The sequence below is a fragment of the Aotus nancymaae genome, unplaced genomic scaffold, assembly GCF_030222135.1.
Source record: "Aotus nancymaae isolate 86718 unplaced genomic scaffold, 86718_ANA_hifiasm-v0.15.2.pri h1tg000039l, whole genome shotgun sequence".
Lineage (NCBI taxonomy): Eukaryota > Metazoa > Chordata > Mammalia > Primates > Aotidae > Aotus > Aotus nancymaae.
The window spans coordinates 7,443,025-7,464,863 of NW_026988453.1; the positions used below are offsets into that span (position 1 = coordinate 7,443,025).

Here is a 21,839-nt window from a genome sequence, read left to right on the forward strand (position 1 = left end):
CCCGAGGGCTCCAGCTGGTACCCAGGTATCCACCTTGGCTGGCTCTCTGGGCACCATTAGGCAGCCCATTAACCGGGTCAGCCTACTTGCCCCACCTAGGGTGATTAAAGCAGGAGGGACAATGATCACACCCACTTTCCCGGCAAATGCCATGTTTGATTTCAAAGGCAATGACCCCATGTTTGGGAGAGAGGACCCCCAGAGCACACGCCAATCTTAGCCCCAGCTTCACTGCTGAGAAGCTAGTCTCTTCCATGTGGAGAGAGAGCCGAGCCACTCTCCACGGGCATGCAAAGGCAGGCACTGGCATACAGACAGAGCACACTACCTAGTTGGCGGCCGTGAGCAGGCACTGCGGGCGGGAACCCAGAAGAGAGCTCCTGTCCAGAGGAGGGGTCCTCACGCGGTCAGAAGGAGGAGAAGCAGAGAACAGGTCAACCAAACACCAGAGGGAGAGACAGAAGACGACGCAGCAGGAAACGGTGAGGAGCACAGGAAGGGGGGATTTTCAGATTGTCCCCTTCTACTCAGCATCCCCACTGGGAACAGCAGCACCCAGCAATGCCCAGTTCCGCCTACCAAGGGGTGGGGAGTGGAGAGCTTGCACCAGGGAAATTTGGGCTGGTGGTGGAGAGTGAGTCAGGAATCGCAGTGCTAAGCCTGGCTCTGCTCCCAGCCAGCTCTGTAACTGCAGACGAGTTGTGGTTTTGCTCTGGCCTTCACTGATGCATCTATTTCATGGGAACAGGGTCTGCCTGGTGAAACTCGAAGTTTTTAGGCTACAAGGAAAAGAGGCCACAGGACTAAATTCTTTCTGGGATCTCAGCATACTCCCCAGAGAGATCCTCGGTAGCCTGGATTAGCCCACTCGACAGGGGACATCTAGTAGTGACTCAGAGTCTCAGGTGTGAGCCTCACTCCAGCCTCTGACCCCTTGAGCCCTAAATCCTGGGTCTCTAGGGGTTGAGATAGCCTAGGGCTCTTCTGAGCAGCCACATCAAACCCACACCCTCCGAATGCTCACAAGGTTCCTCGGCTGCAGCTGATCCCACCTCACCTCCACCTGTCCCCAGCCCTCAATTTCTTTCTGACAGGAGCCAGGATGGGCCTCCTTCCTCTGGTCCCCACCCTCCAGCAGAGGGCTTAGCTCGTGGGTGGAGCTCAGGGCAGGTGTGGGAGAGGGCAGGGGAGGTGTTGTCAAAAAGCCAGTGAGGCCATAAGAAGGCAGCTGGGACTTGCAACTGATGGAGGTAGAGAGACCAGGGGCCCAAGCAAATCCTCTGGGTGGAGAACACAGAGTTACTATAGAGAGGAGACACACAGGCAGGGCTTGTGGGCGTGCCTTGGGCGGGTGGGAGTGGGCAGTAAATGAATTCATCGATTCAGTGAGCATCCAGGGAGAGGCCTGTGTGCTCGGAACTCACTGGGGCACCAGTCACAAGGAATGCAAAGACAGGCTCTTGCACTTGAAGAGCTGACAGTCACACTGGGGGACAAAACATGCCACAGGAAACAAGGAGAGAGCAGAGGCACAGGGACAAGTGCTGTGACAGGGGAAGGAAGGGGGCCTGGGAAAAGACGGGGCCATTGATGGGGGGTGGTCAGGGGCGCTGGCCTGGAACTATGAACGGGAGCCAGGGAATTGAGGGCGCTGTCCCAGAGGGGCAAAGCCCCCGGAGCCTCTGTGGGGCCGAGTTAGAAAGAGGTTAAGGCATTCAGCAGTAGCCTGGGCAGGAACAGTTCCTGGCTCATTCTTAGCCATCCAAGAGTTTCACTCGGTGGCTACAGCAGGACAAGCCTCCCGTCTGTCTCAGCTCCCCTCCCTTCCCTGGGGCAGGCCACTGAATAGCCACAATCAGAACCCTCTGTGGGCCAGTGAGCACAGCCCTCGGAGTCAGTTTTTAAAGAGGCAGCTCAGTGAAGTGGAAGGAGGTGAGGAGCTGGTGGGCAGAGAGGTGATATCTGGGGTCTGTGATGGAGGAGTGTGTCAGTCACTCGGGGAGGTTTATCTCACGCCTGCTGCTGGCAGAGATCCAAGCTGGAGCATGTCTGTGTCTCTGCACAGGTCTGGTGGGGAGGGTGAGACAGGCTGTTTGATTGTGTGTGTGGGTGGTGTGTATGTGTGTCTGTGTATAACAGGACTACTTGTTGTTGGTTAAACAGCCTGTTCCTATTTTCCCAGCTAGAACTGGCTCCCTGGAGTCAGAGTTTTATTAATTGTTCATTCTCTTCACACCTCTGGCATACAAGACCCCGGGAGGCTGGAAACTAATTATGTGCCAAGTAAGTCCTTCCTTGCTCCCTGTAGCGGCCCCTGTGCCTGCTGCCCAGCTCTTTTCTGTGGCCCGGTGACTGGAGCCTGAAGGACAGGAAGGGACAGAGTCTCTAAGGCTCTAGAAGCTCAAGGAGTGACCTGCAGGTCCTATCATCTAACGTCATAGCTTTGAAGGGTCTTGGACAGCAATTCTTAATTGGGGGAGAGAGGGCTTTGTACCAAGAAAATGTGTCGTTGATATTATAATGTTGTATTTGGAAAATGAAAAGGAACCTATGATTTTTGCATCATAAAATACAAAAGAGCATGAGATTTTTATGGTTTTTGATGGGTCATGAATTTTTAAGTGTGGAAAAACACTGGCCTAGGATGAGCCAGCTGCAGGCACATCTCTAACGGGTGGCTCCCCAGGGGTTCCAGGCAGTGATACGGAGCAGGCAGGAAAGGCCCATTTTCCTGTGCACTTGTTCTCTCAAATGGTTTCTTCATAAGGTTTGCAGCTCTTGAGTGGAATAAAACTCAACTTCTAATATTCTCTAAAGATGGAAATTTGAGTATGTTTGACTTGGAGGTAGGTCCCATTCCCTGAAACCACGGTGGGGAGGAAGCCTTTCCAGAAAAGATCTCAGAACCCCATCAGCCCCAGCTCCTGCCTCTGCCCAGAGGAATTTCCCAGGGGCAGGCACGGGGCAAAAGGTCCAAGGACTCAGACATAACTATTCCTGCCCCAGGGACAGTTGCGGTGCTGCTGAAACACATCTCTACTGGCCCACTCTGGGGAGAATTGCCCGCCAGGCCCCTAAGAGAGGAGGAAGGTCCAAGTGTAGCCTCATCTTCGCCTTACAAGAGACTGCGCTGAGTCTACGGGCCATTGCTACTCCCCTTCCCCCTTCCCCGCCCCCCAACCACCGCTATCACCAGGGCAATGGCTCTTGACCCTTCTCCATTTCCATAGGTTCTAGAAGAGCAGGCCTCCCTCCCTCACCTGCCCTGGGAGGGGAAGGCCAACTGACCTTAAACGTGTGTTTCCGGCTGATGTTGTCGGAGGGCTGCACTGCGGCTACCCGGAAGCTCAGGAGGGGGATGCTGCCCAGGATGCTCTCTTCCTTCTCATCTGTCAGGGAGGGAGGCACAAGAAAGGTGTGTGCGTGGGCGGGGAGGAGTTGTTGCCCCTCCCTGATCAATATCAATACGTAATTGTTGTTCGCCTCCTATTTGTCAGGCACACAGAGCCACCACACACGCCCTGAGAGGACACTCCCTGGAGTCAGGGAGCGTGGTGGCCCTGTAGATGCTTTTCCAGACACTGGGACTACAGAGGTGAATACGAGAGAGGGAGTGCCTACCCTAAGGGAATTCACATTCTAGTGCCCAAATAAACACATAAATAACAGCAGATATTTTGGAATTGTTCGGGCACTGTTCTGGGTGAAATGACTTAATGGATTTAATCCTCCCAACAAACCCATGAAGAGGGACTATTAGTACCTTCATTTTATAGGCAAGGAAGGAGCACAAAGAGGTTAGAGGACTTATCCAAGGTTACTCAAGCAACGAGTGGTAAAATCGGTGTTCGAACTCAAAAAGTCAACTCCAAAGCTAACATTGTTGACCACTATCCTATCTATCCTGCCTCACTAAACGAGACCATCCCCGCAGTGACATATGTAACAAGGTGGTGCGATAGAGCACGGCAGAGGGACTGTCCCACCTTCCGCTCTCTGGTGCCTCTGGGAAACTCTTCCTAAGTTCTCCCTGGCACACAGAGCCCGCTCTGCCCTCTCCTGCTGCAGATCCCTGCTGAGGTTCTGTGTCTCCACAGGAAAAGGCACCCCTGCATGGAGTGCTCTGGACCTCTTCTCCCTGGGATACATAATTCATCCCGAATCTCCAAAGGAACCTGATGGATTGGCCAATCGGGCCCCCAGCCGTCAGCAGGAGGCAAGAAAGGGCGGGAGTGCTCTGTGGGACAGTAGTGGGGACAACTGTGAGACCACGGCAAGACCCTCCCCACCTCCCTGGGATCACTATTTGCTCCCCAGGCTGGGGACTCTGAAAGGCCTTCAGCTAGGGTTCAGAAGAAATCTCTGTAGGGTTACAAGCTCCTCAAGCCCTGCTTCTCCTCTTCCTCATCACATCTACGTGATACTTGGCCCACAGTTCAGCTTCTCTGTCCGGACCCCAGCGTGGTACCTGGAGGAGGGGATAAACCAGAGTAGGAGGAGGCACTTGGGGGGGAACCCCAGGGCTGCCTTCAGGAGAGCTGAGGCTGTCATCCTCCAGAGACGGAGCCCTTGCCTGGTGGAGTCCAGGCCAGCATTTAGGGGAGTCCTGAGTCCATCTCTTGGTGAACAGTGACCCCCACTTTGGTAAAGACTCAGACCAAACACCTCCTGAGCCTTTGGGTTCTCAGCCCTTGGAGGTTCTACCCCTACTGCTTCCCAAACACTCTCCTCTGCAGAGACCCCGCTTTCCTCCCAGTTTCCTTCCCACTCTGGCTCCAGTGTGGCACCATATCCTGGAGGCTCAGCACCCGGGTCCTGGGTCTGGGCAGAGTCCCCTCCCCCAGTCTTGGGCTTTTCTCTGGGTCTGCACTGTGTACGCTCAGCCCCTTCCTGATTTCTCTCCTTGGGGTTCAGGTGGCTGCAGTACAGCAACCAGGGATAGCAGTGCTCTGTAGGGTCACTGGGTACAACCTTTGTTTGCTGAAGTTAATGATTCACTGAATTGCTCTCAGGAGGCCTGGAAATCAGGGCTGTGCCCTCCTGGGTCAAGGAAGTGAAGGAAACAGCCTCTCCTGCTTCATAACAATTGTGCCCTCTTGCCTCTCATCCCCTACACCTGTTTCCTCCCCTGCATCTGCATGGTGCCACCATCACTGACATCAACGCTTGCTGGCACCCTCAGCCTGCCTTGGCACAACTTTTAAAAATAGAGAGTAGGGAAAGGGAGAGGGTGTTGGGGTGGGCAGATAAGGTGAAAAGTGGAAGATATTATGTTCACTCAGTATTGACTGAGCACCGACTCAATGCCACACAGTGGCTTAGGTGCTGTGGATACAGCAGCGATGAACACTGACAACAGTTTCTGCCTTCACAGACGGGACTGTGCATTCCAGTGGGACGGGAGGAGGAGCCACACACAAGCGCCAATTAATAGGTGACCTACTAGTCGTGACTAGTGACCTCCTCCTCTTTGTCCTTGTCCTCTCGCCCCACTCCAGGACTTCGCCACCCATACGACCACCTTGTTCACCCAGTGTACCACTGGCACTCTGCCGGAAACCTAGCAGGCATTGTCGAATGTGAACTGAATGAGTGAGAGTGTGTGAGCGAACAAGTGAGCTTTGTTTTTATCCTGCTGCCACTGGTGCTGGGACCACAGTGGGGAGATCTGCCCTGCTGGTGCCCATCCAAAGCCGAGCTCGGGGGTATGGCAGAATGAGAAAGAGTGGTGGGTCCTGGCTTCCTGCCGGTCCGAGGGCTAAGCTCACCTTTATAGTAGAAGAGGCAGCGATCCACCAGGACGAACCAGCGCTTGTTCCACTGCTTAACCCCGGAGCTGGCCTGCAGGACATGGGAGAGGCAGATGTGAGGGCTGCAAGCTGGATGGGGAAGAGGAGGTGGCGTGCAGGGAAAAGGGCACCGCGTCAATTATAAGGACATCCTGGCCCTAGCTGCGGCTCTGCTGTTAATGCACGGCACCAACCCCCAGAGACCTCAGATGCAAGGAACTGACATTAGATTATTGCCTGTGACCTTCCAGTTCTGTCATTCAGTGTCTCCCCTGGGGAGGATAAAAGAGGCAAGAGACAGGCAGAATGAGCGAGCGGAAGGGCAGGCAGGGATAGCGGCAAGGCCAATCTGGTGCCAATCAGTGGACCCCAGACTTGCAGGAGACACACCTATCCCCCCATAATAAGCGGGACCTGCTGGGGAGCTAGTGGGTTGCTCCCAAGGGGTTGGGGACCCAGCATGTTTCAAGGCCATTGCATCTACCCATTAAGAAAACAGGCTGGGTTCCCAAGTTTGACACAAATTTTTCTGTGTGACTTTGGGAGGACACTCGGTTTCTCTGAGCCCTTTATAGTATTAGGAGACTGAGTCACAGAGACAGCAGGACGACATACCAAAAAAACACACAGACTGTCATAAGCACAGAGGAATCTTCTTCTAGGAGGAGAAGGCGGAGGTTACGGTGGCCAGAACAGCAGGGTGGCCTCACCTGTTTGAAGAGCCAGCCCGCCTTGGTGACCGGTGCGCTGGGGTTCCGCTTCATGGAGTGTGAACGCTTGCCAAAGGCGACAGCTTTTCGGGTTGTGCGAGTTGCCTGGGGGCAGAGAGAGAAGCTGACCTAGCTCCCTGTCTCCTCCTTCCTGCTGTGTCTGCAAGCGAGCCACCCCTGCTAGAGCTGCTATCCCTATAGGGTTAACCCTGGGGCACCCTCACGCCAAGGAGCCAGGGTATGAATCTCAGATCTATTACTAACTCAAAGGCAGGGACTTTCAGTTCTTTGGCAATTTTTCTCATTTCTAAATTAGGGCTCAAAATAATAGTTCCAAGAAACAAAATAATAGTCTTACCTGTCTCACAGCTTTTTTTTTTTTCTGGGGAGGTGAAAATAATAAGATTTCTAATATCACTCTGGCCTATCCTACTCCTTACTCCCTCCCGGTTCTGGAAGTTAACGCCCTGCACCCTCCTCCTCTGAGAGGCCCATGCGTCATCTCATGCCCAACGTAACACGGAGCTGGGAAGAGAGACAGGTGTTCTCCTAGCTCTGTGTGGCCACATGGCCACTGTCATCCTTCCACACTCTGGCAACAGTCCATCTTTCTAGAAGCATCACTGCCTGATGTCCCACTGTTTAGTCCTTCTCATCACTGTCTGCTTCTCGATCGTTCTTTCCGAGTCTAAGGGTTTTGATGTCAGTCCTCTTCATTCTGTCTTGCATCACTGTGGAAAATCTCCTTGCTCAGGAGCAGGACCCATCAATGCCCTACCTTCAACCAACCTTGATGTCCTCGTCTCTAGCACTCTCCAGCTGCACTCCAGCCACGTGCTCCCAGGGTTACAGCTTTAATCTTGCCAGCACCCCAGGCCCCTCTGCTGCTCTCTTCACTTCCAGGATTCCTGCTTTCTGACCCCAACATTCCACCCTTTGGGCTTTCTCACTCCGTTAACTCAACACCAGCTTTTCTACTTCATTGAGGTCCCCAACTCCTCGATTCTCTTTTTTTCTGGATCCATCAGCTCCTCCTGGTTTTCGTTACTTCCCCACAAAGCCAAGGCCCCATGGTGGAGTCTATCAACCGGACTCGCACAAACCCAATCTATTGTCTTCCTACCTCATTTTCTCTAAAACTCAATACAGCACTCCGAATTCATCAAATGATCTACTCTCCCTGCACCCAGAGCCAGATTATGGTGCTGTTGGAGAAAAAAACAAACATCACACTGCCGTGTAGATGAGGTTGCCACAGAGCTGCCATCCCAATCCCAGGGGGCTCAGCCCCAGACGGCAGCTCCACTCCACACCCTCATCGTCCTCCCTGCCCCCCAACCTCCCCTGCCTCTGCCCTCCCCACAGTGGACCTCCTCCTCCACAGAGAAATTCAAGGCTATTAGACATGCACTCCCTCAATTTCACACCCTTTTACCTAGAAAATGACTGTCCTTACCAATATCTGTGCCTCTTCTCCTCCAATGTCAAAAGAAGAGGTGCTGCCCTCCTTCCGAGGCTGACACTTCTGACCCACCGTGTCCTCTGAGACTAAGCTCCACTGAGCATCTCCTCTCAAATACGTCTCTGACGCTTCCTCCTCCACTGACGTCTTCTCCTTAGCAAATGTACTCAAGTCTCTCCATCTGAAAGTGTCTCTATCTCTCTCTCACACTGCCACACACACCCAAATTCCCCCTTCAACCCCGTACCCACTGTCCACTGTGAGGTAATACCTTCCCTCACTCACTCGTCAGTACTAGGATCCTGGGAAGAGTTTCCACTTTCTTTTTCTTTTTCAATTTCCTTTTTTTTTTGTTCTGTCGCCAGGCTGGGGTGTAGTGGCACGATCTGGACCTCCACCTCCCGGGTTCAAGCCATTCTCCTGCCTCAGTCTCCCAAGTAGCTGGGACTATAGACACATACCACTAGGCCTGGCTAATTTTTTTTATTTTTATTTTTAGAGATGGGGTTTCACCATGTTGACCAGGATGGTCTCCATCTCTTGACCTTGTAATCCGCCCACCTCAGCCTCCCAAAGTGCTGGGATAACAGGCGTGAGTCACCGCGCCCGGCCAAGTCTCAACTTTCTCTCCCTCCATCGCTCCTAAACTTTCTTTACCTATTTTCTGAAATGGCTCTTGCACTGTTATGGAGTTAAGGCCACGCAGTCCTTGACCAGTCTACAGCACTAGGCAATCGCCACCTGTCTGACTTTCCTGAAACACTTCTTTGGGTTTCTACAACACTATTATCTTCCTTTCAATACCTCCATCTGTGGCCACTCCTTCTCAATCTCCCCTACTTCTGCTCTCCAAGTAGGTGGGCCTCAACCACACTTTTATTATTTTATTTTTATTTTCTCATTTTTACGTCGTGCCTGTGTTATCCAATCCATACCCACTGCTTCAGCTATGAGCAATATGAGAAAAGCTCCCTACGCTATAGCCAAGACCTCTCTTTCAGCCCAACCCCTTTTATACCTGATTGTCTAGCCAGGATTAAATAAGTGAAAAAACAAACTCATGCTCTTTCTAACCAAGCCTGTTCTGTATTTCTCATCCTGGTGAAGGGTACTATGAGCCACCTAGCCACCCTCTCCAGAACGTGGCCTTGTCTTACATAGGTCCCTTGTTCCTCCCTTCCTTTACACAATCATGTATACAGAGCTGATGAGTCTGTCTTCTTAATAGTTCTCAAATCTGCTCTTCCCTCTCAAATTCCACTACTGGCGTCTTAAAGGTCCTCATCACTTCTTGCTGTCCGCCCTCTACAATGAACTAAGGTTTTTTTTCCAAAACACAAATCATCCTGTTTCTTCTCTCTTGCACCCAGCACTTAGGAGAGAGGTTGGATTCCTCAGCCCAGCACAGAGGACAGATCTGTGAGACCTTGCAGGGCCCGTCGCCCATCTTCTGCCCCTTTACCAGACAGGCCCTGCCTCTGCTTCTCTCCATCCTCCTGTGCCTTTCGCAGTGTGCTCCCTGGTGTTGAGGGAGGACCCATCCTCCCTTATCCACCATCAAATCCCAATTCATCCTTGAAAGTCTGCTGCAGACACCCTCGCTCCATGACGCCCTGATCCCCCTGAGCGGTTAGCCACATCTGGCTCTCCGCACATCCGTGCAGTCCAAGCCACGGCCTGCAGGCCACACGCAGCCCAGGATGGCTTTGAATGCAGCCCAACACAAACTTTCTTAAAACATTATGAGTCTTCTTTTGTTTTTTGTTTTTTTTCAGTTCATCAGATATTGTTAGTGTTAGTGGATTTTATGTGTGGCCCAAGACAATTTTGCTTCTTCCAGTGTGGTCCAGGGAAGCCAAAAGATTGGACACCCCAGCCTAAAACCTGTCACAATGCAGCTTTCTATCTCCTCACTGCACCATGGACTCTTTGCAGGGAGGAACTTTTGTCTTTTTCACTTTTATCGCCAGAGCCAGCAACGTGTCCAGCCATAACAAGCACTCAGAACTGCTTGCAGAAGGAAGTAAGGAAGAAATCGGGCTGTATTATAAAGTACTCCCACAACTGGGAAATAAAATTATTATCTGAACGTGACTGACAAAAATACACATATAATGACTGAGATTTTCTAATGGAAGAAGTCACCACTACTCTAAGAATATGCAAATCCTAAATCCTTCCCTTTTCTCTCAGTGCAACTCTTTCATAATTCTACCTCCTCTCTCCATGGCCTAGAAGCTGCCACCCATAATTTACCACTCCCGGCAACCTCCCACTAACTCCTGAGCATCCTAGCCTCCTATCTGTCTGCCACAGCTCTTGGCAAACAGGCTAATCCAACTACCTGCTTCCCTGCTCTCATGGCCAGGCTGTGAGAGTGCTGGAGGAAACCACGCAAACCCTCAGGTTTGGGGCTGCGCAGAATCACACTCTACTGCCCCAGACGATCCTCTGAAATTACAGGGCAATATTTCGTGTGTTTTTCATTGACCGTCATTCCTGTTCCCCAAACCTGTCTCACATATTTTCAAGCTCCCAGCCCCCGGCCTGATGCTTCCCCACCCACCCCATTCTTCTCAGCAGAAAACCCTACCTCCTACTTTCCTGCACCCACTCCCTAGCCTCACACACCTTTTTTTAAAGCAGTTTCAGGAAGAGGTGGCTTTTCCTCATCCAGTCTAACAGCACCTCTGCATCTGACTCCCTCTGTCTCCATAGAAATGTGACTTACTCCTTGTCCTCTTTCTCCTGAACCTACTACCGACTGGCCCATTCCCCTCATGCCTCTGACATCTTAAAACCAAACAAAACCAACGAATGAAACCTCCCTCCAGTCCTGAGTCAACTTCTAGCTTCCATTCCCTGCCCTTCCATTTCCCTTCACAGTCAAGTGTCTTTAAAAAACACTTTTTGGAAATATCTCAGACATTTCCGAAAAGGAGGGAATGATCCGATGATCATCACTTCATGTTGCTGTTCCCTAACAAAACAAGACAGCTGGAGCTAAACTCCCGCAAGCCCCTCCCCAGTCTCGTTACCTTTCCTCCCTCCCTAGAGGCAACCACTGACCCAAAATTAGGCTTCCAAGCCTTGATTATGCACTTCGACTGCGGCTGTTTCTATAAATATGTAGTACTGCTTTTCATGTCTGTACATTTACATAAGTGACATCATATTCCTCATATTCTGCCACTTGCTTTTTACTCAACATTATATTTTCAAGATTTATCCTTGTTAATACATATAGCTCCAGTTCATTTTCATTTTTGGCGAGTGCTCCGTTATGTGATGATATACTACCATTTGGTGTCTAGTTCCTCAGAAGAGCAGTTTCTACGCTCTGCTATTCCTAGGCCTCCTCCCCCATCCCCCTTTTACCTCTCCAGCCTGTCTTTGGCTCTTCTCACACCACTCAAACTGCACTCGTCAGGGTCCCCAGTGACCATATTGCCGCTAAACCCAGAGGACACTTTCAGCCTTTGCAACACTGTTCTCTAGATTTCCTTCTCCTGGGGATCTCTTCCTTCCTTCTCCCTCTCTGAGCTCTCAATCGCTATGTCCTTCGTTTCAATGAGGTTGAGGAGATTTTGTCCCCAATGTCCTGAGATATTGTTGATAGTCACCACTGGAAAAGAGGTGCTACTGGCATTTAGTGGGCAGAGGCCAGGGATGCTGCTTGGCATCCTACAACACACAGGACAGTCTCACAGCGCAGCAGATCATCCAGCCCGCGACTGTGAGCAGTGCTGAGGTTGAGAACCCCTGGCCTAGATGTTGGTCTTCTATGAGGTTCTGGTCTGAGCCCTCTTCCCTTCCTACTCTCCACTCTCTTCCTGAGTCACTTTGCCTACTCTTGGAGCCTGCAGAAATAGCTGGGCAGGCTCCGATTTCCTAGGATTCCCAGAGATCCCACTAAACATGCACTGAAGACATTCCCAGCCCAGCAGGTTGCCTGGAGGGCTGGACTCACCCGGACGCTGGGCCGCTCTGGAGGGACCTCGGACACCATGTTGTGGTTGGGTGTGTCACTGTTGGTGGTAGCCGGGCGTTTCCCACCTGTTTTATTGGACATGTCCAAGGCCGATCTGATTTCACGTTGACCAGAAAAAAGAGACTGGTGAGAGCCAAGAACAATGGAAACCACCCATCCCTTTTCCACACCCTGCCACCCACTGTTTCAGCATCAGCACAAAATCAGATCTCCAGAGTGCCAGGGAGGGGTCATCTCAGCCCTTCTGAAATTATATGCCAGTGATCTTGGACATTGGACATTTATTTCATTTATTTTTTGAGACGGGGTCTTGCTCTGTCACCCAGGCTGTAGCGCAGTGGCACACCAGGACTCACTGCAGCCTCGAACTCACAGGCTCAAGTTATCTTCCCACCTCAGCCTCCAGAGTAGATGGGCCCACAGGCATGGGCCACCATGCCTAGCTATTTTTTTTTTCTTAAGAGAGACGGGGTCTCACTCTTTTGCCCAGGCTGGTCTTAAACTCCTGGACTCAAGTGATCCTCTCACCTTAGCCTCCCAAAGTGCTGGGGTTACAGGCACAAGCCACTTGTTCCTAGCTCTGAACATTTATTTTCAAAGTCTAGACCCTGGACTTTTAAAATAAATAATAATAAGTAGAACCTTTTCCTCTACTTTAAAAGACACAAGAGCCTAGTGGCCTATGAGAGTGAATTAATTAGCCTCTTCTCTTTTTTCCCTCCTTTCATTCGGTGAGCCAGAATCCACAGTGAGAGGAATTAGCATTTGGCTCTCATGACCATATCAGATTTTCTCAGCGCTTCCCTCAAAGTCCCCCTGAGTGCTATGCCAGCCTCACACCTGTCTTCTATTCCATCAGTTCAACCGGCGGGGTGCACCAACCTGGCTTCTGCTAGACCCTAGGAAAAGTGGATGAGGGTGTCAAGCCAGATGGGTCTCAGATGCTTCCAGTCCTCAGAACTGAGGTGGGTGCCTGCAAAGCCCTTCTGCTTTCCTTCCCTCCCCGTTGCCTTCTGCTTCCCAGCTGCAAGGAGGCAGCGGGATGGTAGTGGTTAAGGACAGAAAGGCCAAACAGCAAGGAGGGGGCAAACTTACATTTTCAAGTCAAATTTTTTGTTTTCCTCTGGGACCTGGCCAGTCACTGGGTGTAGAAATGTGTTCCGTCTTTCATTGTGGCTGTAGAGGGGAAAAAAGAGACGTTGTGGCAAAGATGAAGAAGGCAGAGACAAAAGTCAACGGGTAGATAGACCCTGGGTGGTGACAGGGACAGGTGACCATGTAAGGAGCTTGTGCCTCTGTCCTCCAGTGGGATCCATGGGAGGCCTGGTCTGACATCCAGATGAGGCTGGGGGCAGGGAGTGGGAAAGGAAGAAACGAAGCCTGGTCCCCTCTCACCAGTCAGTGCTAACGACTTACTAGAGATCTCTGAGGCTGGACATAAGCCACACTGAACTCTTTCAGTGGTGATCCTAAGGGTGGGGAAGAGGGGTTCCAGCAGCCAATTCAGCACATCAGGACCTCACGCATGGCAGGTTCTCTCCCGGGAACGGCGCCTGCCAGTGCGCCGCAGAAAAAAAATGCTCCCTTATTATTTGCTGAAAAAACTTTCTTGTGACCTTGGACTCCTCCTCCTCCTGCTTTATGCTCTGTCTCTTTCTTAAAAGGAAATGAGAGCTTGAAAAACTCCATTCTTGAGCTTGGGCTTGGACACACCCATCCCCTAAGTCCAGGATCTCCTGTCTAAGGGCTGCTTGATGTCGCTGAGACCTCAGGGGCTGTCGGGCATGAAGGTCAGTGCTGGCTCAACAGTCCGATCTCATTCAGGGATGCTGTGGCCAGGAGTGGTGTAGGGTGTTGTGAGGATGGCCTGCCAGGAAGCAGAAGGGAGCAGGAACCAGGGGTCGGGGGAAGGGGGGTAGGTGCAGAGGCAGATGGGGAGCAGCATTGTGGAGGCTCCTTGGGAAGCCCTGCTGTGGCTCTCCAGCTGACTGAGTGTCAGGACCGTTCCCAGGAGGCTCTCAGGGGAGATGGGGAGGAAGGCAGCAGAGAGAACACAGAGGAGCTGATGCAGGGGGTCTAAGCCACAATAGCAACCACTGAGATCGATTCTGTAGGCAGCGACTACTTGGCAAGAATGTAGCAGTGGAGATTCGACCATCCAGCCAGTGGGGAGACTCGATGTGTTAAGGTCCTCTTCGCCCATCCCTCTTGAGAGAGAACCCAGAGTCGGTGCCAGTCTACTGCAAGGAGCAGGCACTAGGACAGAGGCCACGGAGACTGGGCCACTGAAGCACACCCACAGCAGAGGGCTGGCTCTGCTTGACAAGTGGCAGGTCAGGCAGCAGCAGAGGAAGGAGATCTTAGCTTAGTCCCTTCAGTTGCATCAGAGAAGGAAAATAACCTTTTGGGGACCCCCTTTCAATAGCCCAGAACACATCCTAGCCCTGTGGCAGTCTGCTAAAGCTAAAGATAATATCAAAGAGTGCTTTTTCAGCTTCCAAAGCAATCATGCTCAGATCTAATCCAAAGACATGCAGGAAGATAAAAACACAGCAGGCAGTGCCTACAGTCTATGTGGAAATCTGGGCTTTGCAGCCCAGGCTTGCCAGCCAGGACCCAAAATCGTGCACGTGTCCGCCAGGCCTGGGTTCTGAGTCTAGCACATTGATCGGCCACTCCCTATTTCCCAAACTTTATTCCCACCTCCCTCCCAGGTCCAACAAGAACATGCTCCTCAACTTCGTCACAGGGAGTCTTTGCAAGGAACGGTAGCTGTTTCTGGTTACCCCTGTCTGCCCCTGAATCTGTCCCCTCTGGGGGCCTGGGGGGGCAAGCAGTCTGTGGCAACTAAGGTGTCCTGTGTGGTGTCAAGTTGTCTGCTTTTTCCTAGTGGCGCAGGGCACCTGCCCCCTGCCCCCTGCCCCAACCCTCCAGTCTCCTTCTGCTCTGCATGCTCCCGATGGTAACTGCTGAAATCTTCCCTGCAGGCACTGGCACAGACACACACACACACACAGAGACACACACACAGTCACACAGTCTGCTGCCAACCATCACAAGACTTCTAGGGAATGGCACATCTCTCCCTGCCCCAGACTTTCCTACCCAGCAACCCCTACAAATGACGTCCTCATTCTATCCCGGCACTACCAATTTCAAAATAGCTTCCCCTTCATGAGCACTGCAATGCAGCAACCATTGACCTAACTCTGCTTCCTTCTCCAGGTCATCTCAAGCAGACCCCTCACTCTGAAGCCCCCGGATCCAAGCAGGATGAGCTGCCGTCTCAGCTTGCTCTGACTTAACTTGGCTCATGATCCGTGGAAGAAAACCCTACCTGACCCGTCGATCAGCCCGAAACTTCAACATCTTTTTGGCAGCTCTGTCCCCAGGTTGGCAGCCTCAGAGGACCCGCCGACCACCCCGCTCCTACCATGCCTCTGAGAAGTAAGTCCTCCGGTCCAACGCGTAAGGCTGTGGCAAAGATGCAGAGCGATCGGTGGCAGAGACTCCAGCAGTTCCCCCTCCTCCTGGCTCTGGCCCTGGAGAACCAGGAGGGCACTCTCCTTGGGTGGTGGTAGGGGTCGCCCAGGTGCCCCAGTAGGCCTGTGACTTCCTGGGATTCGGCCAGAATGCTACTGGTCAGAGGACTGGAGGCAGAATAAACAAGGAGGGGATGATATCCTCCCCGTTTAGCTCCCCAAGGAGAAAATGCTGAAATGGAGAGTGCTACAGAGCAGGTGTAGCACTCCCAGGTAGTCCGACCTCGCTGAGCTAAGGACGCAGAGTGGCTGGGCGGGCGAAGGAGTCTGGGGCTGCGTTCCCATCTGCACGGCAGAAACTCATGCCAGCCCGACCTGCAGGGAGACAGTCCTCCTGCCTCCCCAATTCCCAACCCACAACACAGGCTCCTGAGCTGAAAATCAACTTGCTTCTCAGAGATCCTTCAGATCCTGTGGGCATAAGGGTTAAATGAAGCTCCAGATTCATCTGCTGTTACTGCTGCCGCTGCTGAGAAGCTGAGATTGATTGAGCAGGTCTCCTTCTCTTCTGTCAGCCTGCCCAGCCTTCTTCTGTGTGGACGGGAGCATAATGAATGAAGCTCCTCTGCCCCTGTCCCTGACATGCTCCTCTCCGACAGCACTGGGTTGCTTTCCCTCCGTGTGTGGCAAGTCGACCAGATGGGCGTGGACGTTGTGGAACCAGAGCTGGTGGCTAGGATGAGGCTGCTCAGGCAATATTAGAGAGCTTCCTCCCAAGGCTTGCGAGGAAGTGGGCAGCAAATGGGGCTTGAGAGGGGGTCATCGTGTGTTTATGGCTGAAAATCTTCCCAGACACGAGATGATGCATTCCAGCTGGTGACTGACAGATCTGCCTAGCGGCAAGGAGGTTTGCATCACTGTTAATTCCCCTGAATTCTCCAGCGGCTAAAGATGGTCAGAGCTCCCCTTTCCTAACGTCCTTCATGTCTTAGGATCCTTGGACTGCAAGGGCCTTCCGAAGGTCATTGCTGCCATCCCCCTGCTTCTAGGCAAGACTGTTCTCCAATCAATCCTCATTAAGTTCTTCGCTTTTCTGTAAAGAGTTCTAGCAAAGGAGGCTCCAGACCCACTGCTATCTTATCCTGCCAAGATGTTCTTTTTGATATCACATTTCAGGTCCTCTGGCTTTCTATATTATTCCATTTTGTCTTCACATGACAGATTCCTTTTTTGACCAATATGGTTCTTTTTAGCAGCACCAGGCAGTCTGCTGACATCACAGTCTGTTGCCATGGCAATTCTGTGATGTCACAGCAGACACTGAAAGGAAGGGGCTAATCTAATTTTTTGGATTGAGCACAGAACTTGATCAGGGAATAATGTGATCAGGGAATAATGTGAATGGAAAAACAAATGGACAACATTATTATTTAACCCATAATGAGACAAGCTGGTAAGATATAACTGGGGTCAACCGCTGCTCATATTTAAACAGCTTAATCTTAAATCCAGAAGGTCAATATATTCAGCTATTTCCTGGGACTTTGGCAAATGATTTATCCTGGTGACAGGAGGCCTCAGTTTTCAGATCGCATCCTCTCCCTGTCCCTAATCCAGTTTCTTGGGCCCTCTCCTGATGCCTGCTTGAGGTTCCTGCCCGTGCATAATATGTGCTCAATAAATATTTGTTGAATCAATGAATAAAAGAAATTCTCCAGCCCTGACTTAATTTTTAACCACCTGCATTTGGGGGTTGACATTCTATCACCAAGGGCTTCCCTATCTTAGCTCTCTCTTCAAATTAATTACTTCCTCTCCATGAGAGAAGCTCTGCTTCTGCCCCCTCGCCCCCTCACTCAGCTTCCCTCCCTAGCTCCCCACTGAATATGTAGCCTGGCTTTGATCCACCTGCAGTAGGAGGGGAAGAAAATTAAGCTCATCTGCACAGAAGGAGGAGGGGGTAGGGGTGCTTTGGGAAAATGAGCTTTCTTCCTCTAGAAGGCAAAAATATCCCCTTTCTCTTCAAGCTGGGCTCAGGGGCCTCCCACAGCCTTTGCTTAAGCTGCAAGTTAAATTACTTCTCCTATGCCCTGTAAAGATAGCATGAGGGAGTAGGAACGAAGGAAGGCTCAGGGGCTTCCCCTGCTCATCGGGAGCTCTGAAATCCTCGGAATTAAGTCTGCACACAGAATGTCTAGCGGGGGCTCTTTCCCTTTGCCAATAAACTGCACGGTATGGCAGATTTTCATTTTAGTTACACACCAAGAAGAACTTAGAAGAGGCAGGACGTTAAAAAGGGAAACAAGCAGAGGTAATCCGCGTTCTCCTTCCTCTCTCTTTCCTTTTGGGATGTCAAAAGGCTTCCATTTGTCAAGTACACATGATTATGAATCCAAGAATACATATCCAAATGGATCTCTCAAATCCTGCCCAAGAGAAGGGAAAATCTCAGGCGGTACAGGGGATTGTGTTGGGGAGGCAGAAGCAGCCCTAAACTCCAGGGCAGTCCAGTAGGTGGTCACTTAACCACTATGAGGCTGGCCCTGAAGGCAGTGTCATCAATGGAAACAAGCATGGCAGGGCCAGACATGCAGTCCAAGATCCAGCCTGAGTTAGCAACGTGACTTCATGTCATGGGCCCTTCGTTTTCTAGTGTGTAAATGAGGTACCTTCTACCTATATGAAATAACAGTGTTCGCTTCACCAGCACATATATTAACTCTATGAAATAATAGCTGTAAACTTTCAAAAATGTAGACCATCTTATGCACAAGAGATCATGGCTATGATCATTCTACTTAAAAACAAATTAAGAAATATGCCAGATGCAGGAGCAAAAACATGAAAAACACATAGTCCAGGGCTTAGGAAGACTGTGTATGGGGCAGGGGCTGGGAGTGGCAGGGGCAGGCACTCTGGAAGTCCCGAGACCAATACATTAGAAGGAAAAGAAGCAGATCCTCTCCATTTTCCAGGCCTTTGTCTCTGCACCTACTTAAAGCTTTCCTGTAGTTCAAGAGACAGCCTCGCCCTACAGCACCTCACACAGAGATAACTCCACACTGCTCCATCTCCAAGCGTCCCCCTGGAGAGTCACATCCACGTGCAGTATACCTGGCACTACACTGTCAAGAGTGACAAAATTAACCCAAGTTTCACACTCTTCTGCAGGCATGCATGTTCACACATGCGCACAAGTGCACTCACACCCCCAGGCTGAACGCCCGGGACTCCCACTGTGATCAATATTGAACGACTAGAGAAATACTCCATTCCTTCCACCCACTGGGCCTCTCTTGATTATCTGCTGTATACCAAGCTGCTTCATTTCCATAGCTCCTGAGAATCTGCTGACAAGGAATTAGCCCAGCCTGGCTTCCCCATCCTGAGGGCGTCTTGGCTTCCAGCATTACAGCTCATTAGGTGGAGAGAGGTTTGCATGCAAAGCAAGTGGAAAGGGGTCCCATCCCTCCCACTTTCTTCTTTCTCCAGATAGCAAATTCCAAGTCGAAACTGTCCCTGCTCCAGGGAGGATTTCTGCTGCCACAGAGGAGGGGAGGGTGGGGAGAGGGTTGGCTCCTGCTCTGCACCTCCCTCTCTGGATCTCATCATTATTTTCAAGGAGGCTTATCTGCTCCAGCATCCTGTCCCAATTAAAAACCAACTCAGTTTATGTTTCCAGCCATCTTCATGCATCTGATTCCCGAAGCTCCCTCTGCCATTTCCAGGAGAAAATACACTTTCCCAACCAACTTCTCATCAAAGGCCCTCTGCTTCCTACCTGTTGCTGCCACAGAAAGAAGAGGTCAAAGGGGGTCAGGCCCTGGCAGCACCTCCAGGTATTTGCAGGTGGGAAGGAGCCCCTCCAAACAACACTGCCTTAGCCAGGCGTGGTGGCACATATCTGTAGTCCCAGCTACTCAGAGGCAGAGGCAGGAGGATCACTTGAGCCCAGGAGATCAAGACTGCAGTGAACTATGATCGCACCACTGCACCCCAACCTGAGGTGCAAGACCCCCGTCTCTAAAAAACAACAGAGTGAGACCCCCAATCTCTAAAAACATCAACATCCACTGTCTCTCCTCCATGTGCTCCTTGGAGGTCAAAACACCAGTTCTCCGGGTGCCGGGAGCAGCTGCCAGTGGCTGCCGCCCAGCCTTGCACTGGCTCTCTCCTTTCTTCTCTGCCCTTGCTCGTTCCCCGCTTGGATGCCACAGTTATTTCCAAAGGGGAAAGAAGACGGCACCTCCCTACCCCAAGCAAGTTTGTTGGAATATCCTAAGCTACTGGGCTGCATGTCTAGGAGACAAGCCCCATGCTGCTCCCTTTCCTGCTTAACTCTGCCCATCCTCACCACAAACCCAGCCCCATCCCAAAACCTGTTATGACTAGTTATGGAAGGCTGCAGGGGTTCTACCTGAGCTCAGCTCCCACTACAAATGGAAGATAGAAGAGAGGGCTTCGTGGACAAGGGAGGGAAATCACAAATCAGGGGGCCAGGTCCAGGATTTTTCCTCCCTTCCAGCCCAGGCTCTGTACCTTCCCCCATTCTCTCACTGTAGTATCTCCCAGCCCCTGCTCTGGGCCTGGGTGGTCCCTGATTCCTATGAGAGGAGGTAGGAAGCCCTAAGTTGGCAGGCTGAGGGCAGGAGGGCACGGGGTACTTCAGTCAGGGTAACGGGTTCAAGCTCGTGTGTGTGCAGGACAGAAAACACGGAGATCACGCAGGAACTTCATTCTGATCTCCCACCCTAGCTTGGTTCATCTTTGAACTGGTTGTCTTACTTTATGGAATCCCATTTGTCTTCTGAAAAATAAAGACAACCAGAGTAGATAGTGTAACCGTGCCAGTGATTCAAATACTGAAGCCCTTCCATGTTGGTGACGGAGGAGCTGCTCCCCCAAGTCCCCCAAGTGTCCCTGCCCCACCTCTGGGCCAGGGCCTGAGGCCTCCTCACATCTCCATGATCCAGAGAGTAAAGAGTTAATGCCTGGCCCCACAGGGCCCTCCAAAACTTCAGGCCAGCGTCCTTTCTGGCTGATGAATTATTGAATATCACTGCTGGGTACAGCCAGGCCTTAATTGCCTCAACACTGAAGTGTCTTCCAATTGTGGGGAGCTGCGGTTCTACCACTCTACCCATGGGCAGGCTGGGCGGCACTTTCTCCTTCACCCCGACCAACTTGGAGAACTAGGGTGACCCAGCCCCCTGGAGCTCCTCAGGCTCCTTGTGCTGTGTGCTCTTGTTTTGTTCCCTTCTAAAGAGAGGGGGAATTCAAAGGAGAAGCAGCTGCCTACAGCTCTGGGTTTTCCTCCTCTCAGACTTCCCTCAGTAGCTAAGCCAGACAGAAGCAGAGAAAAAAGGCTCCAGCCCCCCTCGCCTCCAAGTTGCCTTCTCCTGACAGCCAGCAATGTGGAACGAATCCCAAGGGGTAACAGGGCGGGCAGTAATTAATTACACTCCCCCGCTTCCAGCTCTGAGTTGAATCTCAAACCCCTGCCCTTCAGAGGCTGAGGCAGCCCAGCTGTCGGCCGCCGGGTCTGCGGAAGGTCACCAGAACCATGTCTCTGCATCCCTAACTCAGCAGATCTGCTTCTGGTGTCCTACGGAGAGTAGCGACCCCACCCTGCCCCACCCCACAAAAGGAATTTTACTTAGTTTGGAGAGTTGTGAAGCTGGCTGATCCCTCTCCTTCCCCATCCTCAAAAGCTACCAGTGCCTTCTTGGTTCCCAATCCAGCAATTTGAGAATCAAGCTGTCTGGTGCCTTAGTTTTCTCATTTTGACAGTAATACAATGGTATTGAATGAAGCCTTGTTCAGCAAACTACAAAAATTTCCCACCGGACCAGACAGCAGAGGAAGAAAGCTTATGATGCTCTGAAGGCGTGTGGAGCAAAGGGAAAAAGAAAACTCATGCCGTCTCTGTTCCTTATGCTGGGAGGGAGGCAAGGAAGGCCCATTTCAGAGTCAGGGAAGCTGAGGTACATTGTTCCAGCTATAGTGACAGGATAGATCAGACGGGAGTCTCCTTGGGCTTCCTTCTTTCTGTCCCTGCTATGCACCCAATTTGAGATCCTCATCCCGGAAAGCAGGAGAGAGGTTCATGTTTCAGCAGGAGATGCCAGCTTTTCAAGGTCTGCTCCAAGAGCACAGTATGAAAGCTGCAAACCCTTTCACTGATAACATCTGTGGGCTACAGGTCTGGGGACTGTGTGTGACGTGGGCTGGGGGCTGCCCACAAACGTCAGTCTGACAACAGCTGCCTGGATGCGGGGGCATGGAAGGGCAGCCACACACACGCTGTCCACAGCCTGGCCTTTATTGCTGTGCCCTGCCCAGCACCTCAAACACAGGGGAACTGAATAACTTTGAGTTTGATGGAGCAGTTGTAGAGCAGGCCAG

The 21,839-nt window shown here is 51.6% G+C and overlaps 1 protein-coding gene across 17 annotated transcripts in view; it reads right to left on the bottom strand.

The window, feature by feature from the left end:
• Nucleotides 1-21,839, bottom strand: part of PLEKHA6 (pleckstrin homology domain containing A6) — a 161,790-nt gene that overhangs the window by 42,941 nt on the left and 97,010 nt on the right. For 13 of the 17 annotated variants that reach the window (XM_021677204.2, XM_021677199.2, XM_021677197.2 and 10 more), the window contains 5 exons: nucleotides 13,048-13,128; nucleotides 11,932-12,046; nucleotides 6,500-6,604; nucleotides 5,769-5,841; nucleotides 3,289-3,389 (listed from right to left, as the gene is read on the bottom strand). In XM_021677204.2, coding sequence (XP_021532879.2) covers nucleotides 3,289-3,389; nucleotides 5,769-5,841; nucleotides 6,500-6,604; nucleotides 11,932-12,046; nucleotides 13,048-13,128 — 475 coding nt within the window. Of the gene's footprint in view, nucleotides 1-328; nucleotides 3,165-3,288; nucleotides 3,390-5,768; nucleotides 5,842-6,499; nucleotides 6,605-11,931; nucleotides 12,047-13,047; nucleotides 13,129-15,289; nucleotides 16,687-17,709; nucleotides 17,812-21,839 lie in introns of those variants that run through there. The other 4 variants (XM_021677211.2, XM_021677210.2, XM_064360266.1 and 1 more) reach the window with 3 other exon arrangements.